The sequence below is a fragment of the Mandrillus leucophaeus genome, unplaced genomic scaffold (genome assembly GCF_000951045.1).
Source record: "Mandrillus leucophaeus isolate KB7577 unplaced genomic scaffold, Mleu.le_1.0 Scaffold235, whole genome shotgun sequence".
NCBI lineage: Eukaryota > Metazoa > Chordata > Mammalia > Primates > Cercopithecidae > Mandrillus > Mandrillus leucophaeus.
The window spans coordinates 3,622,911-3,637,149 of NW_012102421.1; the positions used below are offsets into that span (position 1 = coordinate 3,622,911).

Consider the following 14,239-nt stretch of genomic DNA (forward strand, 5'->3'; position numbering starts at 1 on the left):
CTCTCCTCAGATTCAATTATGGATTTCCTGTTATCTTTTTAAACATCCGCCTAGATATCCCACAGACATCTACAATTCAAAATATCTAAACCAAATCCATTACTTTCCCACTGTTCTTCCTCTGTTTAATTCCCATCTCAATGAAAGATATCCCTTATACCCAATAACCCAAAACAGAGAGTCATCCTAGACTCCTTCTTCTACCTAATCCTCTCTAATCAGTGACCATTTCCTTTTGAATAGGCCTCCTCCTGCCCATTCTTCTTAAATCTACCCTTTCCTCTTTATCCCTATTGCCAGTGCACTGTCCCCTACACTCTCATGCCATGTCTCCTCCAACTCCTGTAATTCCATCATCTACTTGTTGCCAGTTTATCTTTCTTATATCATTCATTTATTTTAAATGTTTCAAGAGTTCTCATGGCCTTTAGGATAAAATGCCAATTTCTTAACATGGTAAATAATGGTTTACATAACTTAATTTCTGCAGACCTGTTCACCTGTGTCCCCAATAAAACTCTTCTCCTCCCTCAAGGGAAGGGAGGGGCACACATAGCATGCTCACAAATAAGGTAAATGTCTCTTAGAGACAAAAATAGTTGTAACATCAGCAATAGTAGGAACTTTAGGCCTGGAAATAGCCAGAGGTTGCAAGAACTTGTATGTTCTCAAAGTAAAGAAAACTGAAAGCTTCCCAACAAAAATGGACCCACCATGAAAAAAGGCTGGAAAAGAAGGGGTGTGTGTGTGTGTGTGTCTGTTTGTCTGTCTGTCTGTCTGTGTGTGTCTTCTATAATGTGAATAAATTTATCTCTTATTTGCATGATATTTTTATGAAACCAACAAAGAAAAATGAATTTTTTAAGTAAGTGGATTCCTGAAGGCACTACAGAAAGGGAAAGGAAGAACAAATCGCTTTGGATGAAGTTTAAAGGATGACAGAGAGGATTAGAAGAAATGGATCTTGAAAGTCCTAATTTTAGATGAAGTTGTCTTTACATTTGAACTATTAAATGGTGTCAGAAAGTATCTGTACTTATGCTATGAAGTTGATAAAGGGACAGCAATTATGCCCTTTTGGACACAGGTATCTCACCCTTGAGTTCAGTGTTACCACCATCTTCTCATGAGATTGCTGTTGCCTTTGTAATGTGTCAAATTATTCTCTTGTAGGGACCTCCAGGCATTGAGGGAGAGTCTGGTCTGCAAGGTGAACCAGGTGCAAAGGTAACCTTCTAAAAAATAATGGAGAGTCTCTAAACTTTCATCATTGAATCCCCTACACTTGCTACCATTGAGTCCCCTACATTTGCCAACTTGAAAGAAGGTGGAAGCCCCCAGAGAAAAATTTGGAACTCCTATTCCTTATGACAGCAGTCCCCAACCTATTTGTCTGGCACCAGGGACCAGTTTCATGGAAGCGAGTTTTTCCACAGATGGAAGCGGAGCAGGGGATGGTTTCAGGATGAAACTGTCCCACCTTAGATCATCAGGCATTAGATTCTCATAAAGATTGTGCAACCCAGATCCCTCAAATGCACAGTTCACAATAGAGTTCATGCTTCTGTGAGAATCTAATGCTGCCACTGATCTGTCAGGAGGTGGAGCTCAGACAGTAATGCTGTGTCACCAGCTGTTCACCTCCTGTTGTGCGGCGTAGTTCCTAACAGGCCTTGGACAGGTGCCCTCTACGGCCCAGGCGTTGGGGAACCGTGCCTTATGACATGCCCTCCATAATTAGCCATGCAGTCTTAGTAGAAAAGAGTTTAATCTTTCCCTTTGTTTCCTCAGGGAGATGTTGGACCTGCAGGAAGTGTTGGAGAAACTGGGGAACCAGGTTTGCGAGTGAGTGCCCACTGGAAACTCTTTTAATACACTAACCCGCTTCTTTCAGAGACTCAAAACTTATTAGTCTAAACACTCAAAAAATAGGATAATAAACCTTTCTGATACATTATAGAAAATGTTTGGTTTTATTTCATAATTTCAAAAGCTGCATGCCAAATCTTGTCCCTATTCTAATTTAGTAGTATTTAGAGTCTTAACCTCGTATGTCCTTCTCTCAAAATCAGGCATACTTTGTAGAACCCTTACCAAAAACGTGGAGTCACTGTGATTGTCACTAACGTCAGCATTAAGAAGAAATTCACAAGTACCAGTGGTCAACTCTCAGAATAGTTCGTGACCTAACAAGACAGATAAAAGATTGAAATCTAATTTATAGATTTAATTTGCTCTAAAAAAATCAAACCTATGATCATGCAGGGTTAACACGATGCAAGGCCATAATTGCAAATTGTTGCAGTTAGATAGCTTTGAGAAGTTATCCTAATATAGATAGCCTTTATTCTGAGCTGTGGTAAGGAGTTGTTTCCTAAGATAATGATGCCCAAGATAATTTTAAGAGACATTTGTTCACTAAAAGGCAAAGTAGGGAGATATATTTTGTATCTGGCTTCTTTCTTTTTACATTCCCTTTTTTGTGTGGAGTGGGGTGAATGAGAAGTGAGGATAATAGAAATGTCAGTGATAGAAAAGATGGAGCAACGATAAAGATGCACTAATTAATTTACTTTTAAATAATTTCAGTATCAAGAAAGCCAGTCCTACTTTAATAGCTTTGTAAAGTATGGCTCTACATTTCTGCAAGTTCCATATCTAAAAGACAACTAAGTAATGTACCAGAGCCTTAATCTTTACCTCTGTATTGAAAGGGAGAAAATGTGGAAACTCTAAAAATCTGGTAGAGTGGTCATAACTGAATCAAATTATATTAGCCCATGTAAATTCAATATAGCAAAGCACTATAATTTTATGAGATGCAGTATTTACATTTCTTGAACTCAAAAACACAAGTCTAGCTGTATAAAATTCTAGAGCTACCAAATGGATATATATTACTTTAATTATCTAAAATTTACTAATATTCTGGGATCATCTTATATTTGAATTTATGACACTCTGAATCATGAAAGCATCTTCAGAGCTATTCAAGGCAAATTAAATCATGCTCATTATACTGTCAAATCCTCTTTAGAGATAAAGTAATAGAAATAAGTGAACACAAATTTGTTATTTTCCATATATGCTGTGGGCTAAAAATAAAATAAGATAAATGATATAGCAAAAAAAATTCCATCGTACTGTTTCTGCTACAAAATAGGGTGAACCAGGAGCTCCTGGAGAAGAAGGTCTCCAAGGAAAAGATGGGTTAAAGGTAAATTATACTTTTAACATTATATATAAAATAGATGCTTTGTAAAATCTTTAAAATATTAGACATCATTATTTTTGTGTGGCAAACAAAAACCTGCTTTTTGTTGGCATAATTATTTCACTGTATTCTTTTATAAAAAAAGTTTTTTATTGCATTACAGGGAGTTTCAGGAGGAAGGGGACTTCCTGGAGAGGATGGAGAAAAAGGAGACATGGGCTTACCAGGAATTATAGGGCCCTTGGGTAGATCAGGCCAAATGGGCCTTCCGGTAAGTACTACTGGGTTCACTTTCAAATACTAAGTGAATTCACTGCCTGTATGTGTACACATGCACACACCTACACACGCTCTGACTTCCTTATATATCCAGTGGGTAATTGTATATGTGGAACTGTGGCTTGAGAGAAGGACAAGTCAAGAACTGATTTTCAGCCCTCCTAAGATCCAAAGAGGAAAGATGCTTTGCCCATAAGCCATGTAACTTCTGTCATAAGGCATTTATAAAGGAATGTTTTATGTTGTCTTGAACTTAGTTTGATTAAATATTTTGGATCTATATTCCTATAACGGACATTATTGTTGTAGAGTAATATCCCAGCTCCAGGATGAAACAAGAAATTCTTTGCAAGCATTTGTTATTACTTATTTGTTATAATAAATTTTATTATTACTTCAAGGGAAGTTCTAAACATCATATTGAACAAATTATCTCACCTCAAGACAAATGGAAGATGTGAACAAATAATAAGAATAATGATCATTCCTGTAATCCCAGCACTTTGGGAAGGCAAAGTGGGTGGATCACCTGAGGTTAGGAGTTATAGACCAGCCTGGCCAACATGGTGAAACCCCTTCTCCACTAAAAATACAAAAATTAGATGGGCGCCACGGTGCATGCTTGTAATTCCAGCTACTCGGGAGGCTGAGGCAGGAGAATCGCTTGAACCCGGGAGGCGGAGGTTACAATGAGCCAAGATCATGTCACTGCACTCCAACCTGGGAGACAGAGGGAGACTCCATCTGAAAAAAGAGAGAGAGAGAGAGAGAGAGCGAATAGCATCCTTTTTGCTTAAATGCTTAATTTATATTTATTATAGTCTTCCATATTATAGCCTATCTGGTCATTCTATTGTTTCATTTTACTGTTCCCTTTTTCTTGTCTCATATCTTTAAACATGGGTTCTCCTCAGAGTTATTGTCTTTACTTCTCTAAATGTTCTTGCCTTCGGAGGTATTCTCCTATCTTGGGAGTCATCCCTTTTGACCCTACCAGAAAATGGTTTCTCTTTCTTCTGTACTCTGGCAGTTTTATTCTGCCTTTTAAAGATTGCAACATTTAAGCATGTGGGTCTCTTCCGCAAGAGAAAGCATAGCTCTTCAAAACCAGATGCTCTGTCTTTACTCCTTCCCATAAACCACAGTGCTTCTGTGCTCCAGTATTTCCACATGGGAGCTCAGTAAAGACTGAGGAACTAATTATGAGTAAACTGATCATGCAGGCAGACTGGAAGACAAAGTAATGGTTTACAGAGTTTATAATTTTCAACTTTTTTTCTGTCCTTCTGTTTTCCTCTGGTTTCTAACCTGCAGATCATTGAATGGGCCCTGCCCCAATCAGTTCAGTTAGGTTTGCAGGACTAAGAGGAAAGCTCTATCTGGAAGAAAACAACAAATATCATAAATGAAACACAAGCTAGCTGTCTCACCATTCATTTTTATCAATGACTATAATTCCTTTAGCAGCAATTAAAATAATATTATAGTACATCTACCCCCAAATAATGGCATATTTCAAAATAACATTTGAGGAATGAAGATAAACCAGAAGTATCAGATATTTTTGAGCACTGGCAAATGGCAACTTTTTTCTCTTCAGTTTTACAATAGTAATAAAGTGCCCATTTCTTCTCTGTCCTGCTCTCAGTCCTGAAGAACTGTGATGGGTGTTCCACCACAGCAAATACAAAGTACTTAGGAATCCCCAAAATTATTTATTTGTTTATTTATTTATGAGATGGAGTCTCACTCTGTCACCCAGGCTGGAGTTCAATGGCACAATCTAGGCTCACTGCAACCTCCGCCTCCCGGGTTCAAGAGATTCTCTTACCTCTGCCTCCAGATTAGCTGAGACTACAGGCATGCACCACCATGACGGGCTAATTTTTATATTTTTAGTAGAGACGGGGTTTTACCATGTGGGTCAGGCTGGTCTTAAACTCCTGACCTCAACTGATCCACCAGCCTCGGCCTCCCAAAGTGCTGGGAATACAGGTGTGAGCCACCGCACCCAGCCCCCAAAATTATCTTAGACATCATTAGTCCAAACGTTAAACAATATAATTTCATTTATATACTGTCATAGAATCCTCCCAATAACCTATATATGTTATTATTTCCTATTTTACAACTGGGAAGAAAACTTAGAAAAAGCTAAGAGATTTGTACAAGGTAATATAGCAGATGGCACTGCTTTACTTATTTACTAAAGAATAAAGAAATCACTAAAGAAATTATTAATAAAGAATCTTTTCCTTTAGACAGAGTCTCACTCTGTCACCCAGAAGTTCAGTGGCACCATTTTGGCTCACTACAACCTCTCCCTCCCGGGTTCAAGCGATTCTCCTGCCTCAATCTCCCGAGTAGCTGGGAGTACAAGCACCCACCTAATTTTTGTATTTTTATAAGAAACGGAGTTTCACCATGTTGGCCAGGCTGGTGTCAAACTCCTGAACTCAAGTGATCCTCCCACTTTGGCCTCCCAAAGTGCTAGAGTTACAGGCGTGAGCCACTACACCCAGCCATTAAAGAACTTTCTTTATTTTCTGGATTTGTGTCTCTAAGCCTTGCTTACCCATAGGTTAACCAGCTTTGGCCCCATATTTTTCCTCTCTAGAGTTCTTAATAATTTTCATATTTGTTAAAGGACTCATCCCTCTTCCATTAGCATCACGCCTGTACCCACAGAGAAGCCAAGTAACAAATGCCAAGAAAGTGTGATTATCTTCCTGATAATTCTTGTCAAATTTGTTTTTAGGTTGGAAAAGCCATCAACAGTTATTCATATTTTAGCATGTATTTTTAAAAACTCAACTAGCATAGTTCTCTAGCAGAATCCTAAGTGTTTGTAGGGAGGAGAAAAACAGAATTAAGAAAAGGGAAGGTCTAAACATATACCATAGAATAACACAGCAAGGAATCCCAAAGAGGAATGATACAGTATGACAGTTAGTGACGAGTAGAGCAGAGATGGAAAAGGTACTCAAAACAAGTCATGGAAAAATGATAAACACAGATTTCATCTGCTTCATAATTTTTCCCAGGAAAAATCATGCCTAGTACACATCTTTGGTGCCTTTTTTTAGTAACACCACATGTGTGTTTTTTTATTCTTTTTGTTGTTCTCCTTGGAATTTTAAATGGCTTTCAGCTTATAAACTCAATAAAAATACCATGGCATATTTTTTCAAAAGAATTTTGCGATCCAAGGAACTATTGCTTAATCAGACAGCCTAATGCCGGATTTATTTTTGCACTTTAAAAATTCTTCCTTAGGCAGTGTCACAAAGATGCTACCTTGGATTCTTACAAAATAAATAAGAAAGAGAGCAAGAGAAAGAAATAAAACTTTTTTTTTTCAAGAAAAGAAAAGATCTCCTTACTTCCTAGAAGATTGAAGAATGAGATCTGGATTGAAAAAATAAAGCAAGAGAAGCATCAGTAACGAATTCCAAATCCAGGAGTTAGATTTCTTTAAACAGAAAAAAAAAAATTGTATATTTTATGCTTGAATCTTGTGCTAAAATGTTCAGTTGCCTAAATGCATAACTCTGCATGAGAAAAGAATTGGGAAGCATCTGAAAAGAAGCATCTGAAAAGAAACATCTGCCAGACTTATGGTCTGTTATCTATGCTAAAAAATCTACCACTGTGTTATCTAAGATCTGAGCAGACATGCAACTATCAACTCCAAAGTTGGATGTATTAAAATGAAATTGTCCTGTTTCATATGTTTAGGAGAAAATTTGGTTGGATTTATTGAAATGTGGTTTTTACTACCTGTTTAAGGTGGTATGATAATAGGTAGAGGTGAATATCTTAAGGGAAGATAAAATGAAATAAAGTGACCTTCTCAAATAAGTTTTTTAAATAAGATCTTAAAAGTGAAGTCATAAAGATGAGAAGAATATCAATAGTTAGAAAAGAACAATAAGATATACATGTTTCTTGTTTCTAACAGTTTCCTTGGAAACAATCAGTTGGGAATTTAGGGTCAATGGCAGTAAGTGGCATTATGGAGTAAATGATTATCTAAATCTTTATCTTCGGAATGGTTTCTGTGACTCTGGTGTTAGGCTTGTTTATTCTGAACAGTTTCATCATAAAGCAACACAAATAGCAAGCCCTGCACTGACCACTGTGTCCCTGATCTCCCACTAAAGAGCTGTACATTGTTGAGTGAGTCATTCTTTAATTTATATGTTCACACATGACACAAAATAAAGGGGTTGGAGCTATGCAGAACTTCCCAAGATGGTTGTGTCAGGAGGGATACTAAGTTAGCAGGGCCCCATATTTTTCTATTCCTGTATCTATCAGGAAAGATCCTTGTATGTTTTTTTAACATAGATTTTTAACATAGATTTTCTAGGAAGTAAAGGTTCTAAGGCTTTAAAAAATGCATGGTCTTAGATTTTCTAAACTTTTATTCAGCCTTACAGACTGTGATTCTATAAAATATTTTTGTTCATTTGTGAATTCAGTGAGGTTTTTGAGTACCTTCTGTAAGCCAAGAACTCTACTAAACATTAGGGATACAGTGGGGAACAAGACTACCAAGTTTCCTGATCCTCAAATGTTATAATCTGATGAAGAAGACTGACAGATTAAAAGATCACTGCAGACTGTGATAATACAATAATGGAAATAAACATAGTAATGAAAGAGAATAACTGATGATGGGTAGAAAAGTCAACTAGTTAAAGATAGAGAACATATTTCAGCTAGGGTAGTGAGAGAAGGCTTCTCTGAATAGGGGACAGTTATATTGAGACATGAAGAATAAAAAGGAACCCATCATGCAAAGAACTGTGGGAAGATCCTTCAAGACAGATGAAGCAGCAAGGGCCGAGATATAGAGGTGAGAATGAGCTAAGTATTTTTAGGAAACTGAAAGGAAGCTATTACAGCTGCAGCATAATAAATAGTGAAAAGTTGTTTGAGATGAGCTTGAAGAAATAGGTAGGAAGTAGATCATGAAGGACTTTTTAAGCTATGATAAGAAATTTGGGTTTTATTCAAAGTGTGGTTAGTGTTATTGGCTATCTCAAGAAATGAAACAAATTACAGGAAAAGAACAAAATAAATTTCATTTAGAAAAGCACATCATACGCCAAGACAATTCAATGAGAGAAAGAATGGTCTTTTCACCAAATAGTGCTGGAACAACTGGATAACCACATGCAAAAGAATAAAGTTGAACCCTTCCTTATGCTACAAAAAAAATGAACTCAAAATGAGTCACAGACCTAAATGTAAGAGCTAAAACTGTAAAAGTCTTAGAAGAAAACATAGGAGTATGTCTTCATGATAAATTGGACTTCATTAAAATTAAAAGCTTTTTAGTTCATAGGACACAATCAGGAAAGTAAAATGTCAACCCACATAATGGGAGAAAATATTTGAAAATCATATATGATAATGGACTCATATCCAGAATATATTAACAATATGATAATAAGATAATTAACATAAATGAAAAATGGACAGACTTAAATATCTCCAAAGAAGATATACAAATGGCTAATAAGTACATGAAAAGATGCTCAATATCATTACAAATATCAGGAAAATGCAAATAAAAACCACAGTGAGATATCACTTCGTACCTACTAGGATGGTTAGTGTTAATGAGGATATAGAGAAATTGGAACCATTATACATTGCTGATGAGATATAAAATCTGCAGTTTCTTTGTAAACCACTTTGTCAGTTCTGCAAAATGTTAAACGTGAACTTAATATATTACCCAGCAATTCCACTTCTAGGTATATATGTCCAAGAGAATTACATTTAAACAAAAACTTGTACGTGAATTTTCACAGCACATGATTCCCAAGAGCCAAAAAGTAGAAACAACCCAAATGAGCATCACCTGATGAATTAATAAATAACATGTGAAATATTGTTTGACAATAAAAAGAAATGGTGTACTAGTACATGGTACATAGATGAACCTTGAAAACATTATGCTAAATGAAAGAAACAATTCACTAGAAACCACATATCGTACTTTTTTTTTTTTTTTTTTTTTGAGACGGAGTCTTGCTCTGTCGCCCAGGCCACAGTGCAGTGGCACGATCTCGGCTCACTGCATGCTCCGCCTCCTGGGTTCACACCATTCTCCTGCCTCAGCCTCCCGAGTAGCTGGAACTACAGGTACCCACCACCATGCCCGGCTAATTTTTTGTATTTTTAGTAGAGACCAGGTTTCACCGTGTTAGCCAGGTTGGTCTTAATCTCTCTGCCTCCCAAAGAGCTGGGATTACAGGTGTGAGCCACTGCACCCGGCCCACATATTGTACTTTTATAGGAAATATCATAAATAGGCAAATCTATACATACAGAAAGTGGATTAGTGGTTGCCTAGGGCTAGAGGGGTTAGAAAGAAATGGGGAGTGACTTCTTATGATAATGAGATTTTGCGGGGGAGTGAGGAAAATGTTCTAAAATTGATTTTGGTGATGGTTGTTCAACTATGTGAATATACTAAAAATCGTCGAATTGTACACATTAAATGGGCACATAATTCATATACATGATATGTGGATATCATGTATTCATGTATGAATATATACATATCGTGACTGCCACATATGTAAATGTGAATTATTCCTCAATACGTCTGTTTTAAAAAATAGATTTGATGTGATACTTCTGAGATAAAACAGCTACTTTCGCAAAGTCTAAAATAGGGAATCCCAACTGGTTCCTCTATTTTATTAGTAAGCAACATCAAGCTGACTATTCTCAATCAACATGACATAGATAAATGACATATATAAATTGTATAAAATAGCATTTTTAAAAAGATGGGGTCTTCCTATGTTGCCCAGGCTGGATGTAAACTCCTGGGCCCAAGGAATTCTCCTGCCTCAGCCTCCCAAATAGCTGGGACTGTAGGCACACATCAAAAAAATAGCATTCTTCTTTCTGTAATTATTGAATAAATCCATTTTAGCATGCACATTGTAAAAAAAAAGTTGCTATTTTTCCTATATGCCCTGGAAACCTCTGGATACACAAATGGGTTGCAGTGGGCAATGTTAACTTTTAAAAGCCAACATTTTGGAGCAAAATGTTATTTACACATTTCAGGAAAAGCACTAAAATAAAATAGCCTACTAGCAGTGGAAATTTACACTTCCTCCTAAAAAAATAAAACAACAACATATCCTTGAAGAGAAAAATACTGAACAAATAACCAGGGGGTTCTTTCTGATTATAATAACAAGAAAATACCATATAGAAAAAGGCAACCCCTTTTCTCATACATAATGGATTTTTTTAATATGTGCAGAAGTTTACTGTGCAAAAATTTCCTAATAGATTCATATGTTCTGTTCCCTAGAAGCTGAAAAATATTATTAAAATCTCTCACTATACTTTGCCTTTTACTCACAAACCTTGGTTTTACTTTAGACATTTAATGCATGTTCTTTAAAATGTTATTTTCTTACAAGTGAATACGTAATAGACTAACTTACTGTCTGATTAGGGCTATTTTCAACTTTGGGCATCCATTCTGTCACTCATTTATTGATTCATTAAATATTTATTAAGCCAGGCACAGTTATAAATGTTAATGTTACAGCAGTGAACAAAACAGACAAGGTTCATGCTGTCATGAAATTTATAGGAATTTGTATTCTAATGTGGGAAGACAATTTGAACATGAGTGATAATTCTGGTAGTGATAAGTGCTGTGAAGGAAATAAAGATTGAGTGCAGTGATTCATGCCTATAAACCCGGCACTTTGGGAGGCTGAGATGGGAGGATCACTTGAGCCCTGGAGTTCAAGACCAGCCTGGGCAACATAAAGAAACCCCCATCTCTACCAAAAAAATTTAAAAGTTTGCTGGGTGTGGTGGCTTACACCTGTGGTCCCAGCTACTTTAGAGGCTGGGGTGGGAGCATCTGCTTGAGATTGCTGGGAGGTCAGGGCTGCAGTGAGCCATGATCATGCCACTGCACTCCAGCCTAGTGACAGAGCAAGACCGTCAAAAAGAAAGAAAAAAGAGAAAGAAAGAGAAAGGAAGGAAGGAAGGAAGGAAGGAGGGAAGGAAGGAAGGGAGAAAATATGTTACTGGGATGTGGAGTGACTAGGTAAAGGGGTTACCTATTTGGCATGATCACAGAAGTACTACCTGAGGCTGCATTGAGACAGGCACCTAAGCATAGAGAAAGTCACCTATGTGATTTTCTGAGGAAAAGAGATTTCTAAATAGAGGGAATATCTAATGCAAAGGCCCTAAGGCAGAAGGGGTCTTGATCTATTTTTTTAAAAAGGAAAGAAAAAAATGGGAAAGAGCCCTGTGTCTAGATTATAGTAAATAATTGGAAAACATGATGTCAGAGAAATGGTAGGAGTCAGATCATAGGGTATTATAGACCATGATAGGAGGTTTAGTGATTATTCTCATTGCAATGGACAGTCATGTGGAAGGTTTTGAACAGAGAGAAGGGTATGATTAAAATTGTTAGTGATTATTTGGGCTATTGTGAAGAAGTGGACTATGGGGTTAAAAGTAGACCAAACCACTTATAAAACTTTGGCAGTAGTCTAGATGAAAAATGATGGTGGCTTGGATTGAGAAAACACAGTGATAGTGAATAATGATCAGATTCAAAACATATTTTAGAGGCATAGCTGACTGAATTTGCGCCTGGTTTAGATGTTGAGAAGATGGGATAAAGTAATAAATAATAAACCCTAGATTTTAGCCTGAGCAACTGAATGGATGATCATGCCATTAAATGTGTAACAGAGCAACAAATTTGTACTTAGAGATATGCAAATATGTAACTTATTTATTTCTGGCTCATCTGCTTTTTCTCACAAGCTGCTACTTACTGATTAGTGGAATGCAGTGGGATTGGGGGGGCAGATGGCAGCAGGCAAAGAGAAAATTTAAAATCTGATCCAGTTGAATGCTTAAACTTAATCTAATCATATAAAGTAGTAGTTTCTTCAGGTGCTCAGACTTGAGTCCTTGACCTCTCTCTTTTACTCCTTTCCACCATTGAGTCTATGTGTCTTGTGATGGCAAGGATGAGGATGCCTTGGATATTGATGCAGCTGTTATTCATGCTAATTGGGACAGGGTAATCCTCCCTCACTGCCTATCCTGATGGTTTCTGGTGATGATGTTTGTGTCTAGTAATTTTCTTTCTTTCTTTTTTTTTTTTTTTTTTGGAGAGGAGGATTCCCTTGCTGAACTGGTCTCACATCAGGTCCCACTAATTTCTATAGATGTCTCTGAGGTCTGCTGTGGTCCTTATTCAGTACTAGCTAAGGAAACCTGCTCTTCAGCCCTTATTGTAGAGCTATATATTCCTAGAGTAGTGATCACCCTGTTCCTGCCACGAACTTCCCAGCTGTTTCTGAGTTGCCATCTACATCATATAGGAATCGAAGAGTAGCTCAGGAAAATGTAACCATATGGTCTTCCTCATTTTGACTTTGTTGAGTAACCATATTGATGGGGCTACACACCAGGTGATATCTACAGAAGATACCTTTCCAAATTCCAAATGAGTAGTCGGGAACAAAGATCTCTCTCTGACAAAACTCAGAAAAGGGAAAATATGTCTCTCTCTCCTCCTTTGCCTTCCCACATTCTCCTGGAGCCAAAACAAACAAACAAAACCTCTGTGCTTATCTTTACTTCCCCTGTGTTATATTCTCATCCTTCTAACATCTAGTAAAAGCCTTATGGTAATACATGGAAAGTGTCTTTTCTATCACAGGACAGCTTTGTGTGCTAGGTGCTCCAGACTCAACTTGTGAAATGTTAAAAGTTGGAAACAAGGAAAATAGAAAAATATTATTTTAAGGCATTCAGCCTTTGGGCATACAGACACCTGAGGCTGAACAGGCAAAGTCCTCATATTCAAAGAGGCAAGATAGAGAACCATTTTACTAATTTTCAAATTTTGCCTCATTACAGTGGAGGTGGGGAAGAGTAGGAGGAAAACAGTTTAGGATTAGCAGGAGGGATTTTGAGACTTTGGCTTTGGGTGCATAAAGTTTAAGACACCAAATAGAAATGCAAAGAGCTATCATTAGGTAGGGTAATCAGAAGGTCAGTGATGGAGTGAGAACAGGTGATGTAATTTAGGAATCATTAGAATACAGATCTCTCAAAACCATACCATTAAATGGAAATTAATCAGTCTGCTCCTGAAAGACTTTTGGGTAAACAATGAAATTAAAGCAGAAATCAAGAAATTCTTTGAAACTGATGAAAACCGTGATACAATATACAAAAATCTCTGGGATACAGCTAAAGCAGTGTTAAGAGGAAAGTTTATAGCACTAAATACCTACATTAAAAAGTTAGAAAAATATCTGATTAACAGCATAGCATCGCACCTAGAGGAACTAGAAAAACAGGAGCAAAACAACCCAAAAGCTGAAATAACCAAAATCAGAGCTGAACTGAACAAAATGGAGATGAGAATAAAGCATACAAAAGATCAACAAAACCAAAACTTCATTTATTGAAAAACATACAAAAGATCAACAAAACCAAAACTTCATTTATTGAAAGAATAAGTAAGATTTACAGACCACTAGCTAGACTAATAAAGAAAAACAGGGAGATGATCCAAATAAACACATTCAGAAATGACAAAGGGGATGTTACCATCAATACCACAGAAATACAAAAAACCTCAGAGACTGTTACGAACACCTCTCTGCACACGAACCAGAAAACCTAGAAGAAATTCATAAATTCCTG

At 36.9% G+C, this 14,239-nt stretch overlaps 1 protein-coding gene across 1 annotated transcript in view; it reads left to right on the forward strand.

Moving 5' to 3' along the window:
* COL24A1 (collagen, type XXIV, alpha 1) overlaps positions 1-14,239 on the forward strand; it is a 438,816-nt gene that overhangs the window by 303,996 nt on the left and 120,581 nt on the right. Inside the window, exons 37-40 of the mRNA XM_011982146.1 lie at positions 1,174-1,227; positions 1,792-1,845; positions 3,164-3,217; positions 3,378-3,485. Of these exons, the coding sequence (XP_011837536.1) occupies positions 1,174-1,227; positions 1,792-1,845; positions 3,164-3,217; positions 3,378-3,485 (270 nt within the window). The remainder of the gene's footprint in view (positions 1-1,173; positions 1,228-1,791; positions 1,846-3,163; positions 3,218-3,377; positions 3,486-14,239) is intronic.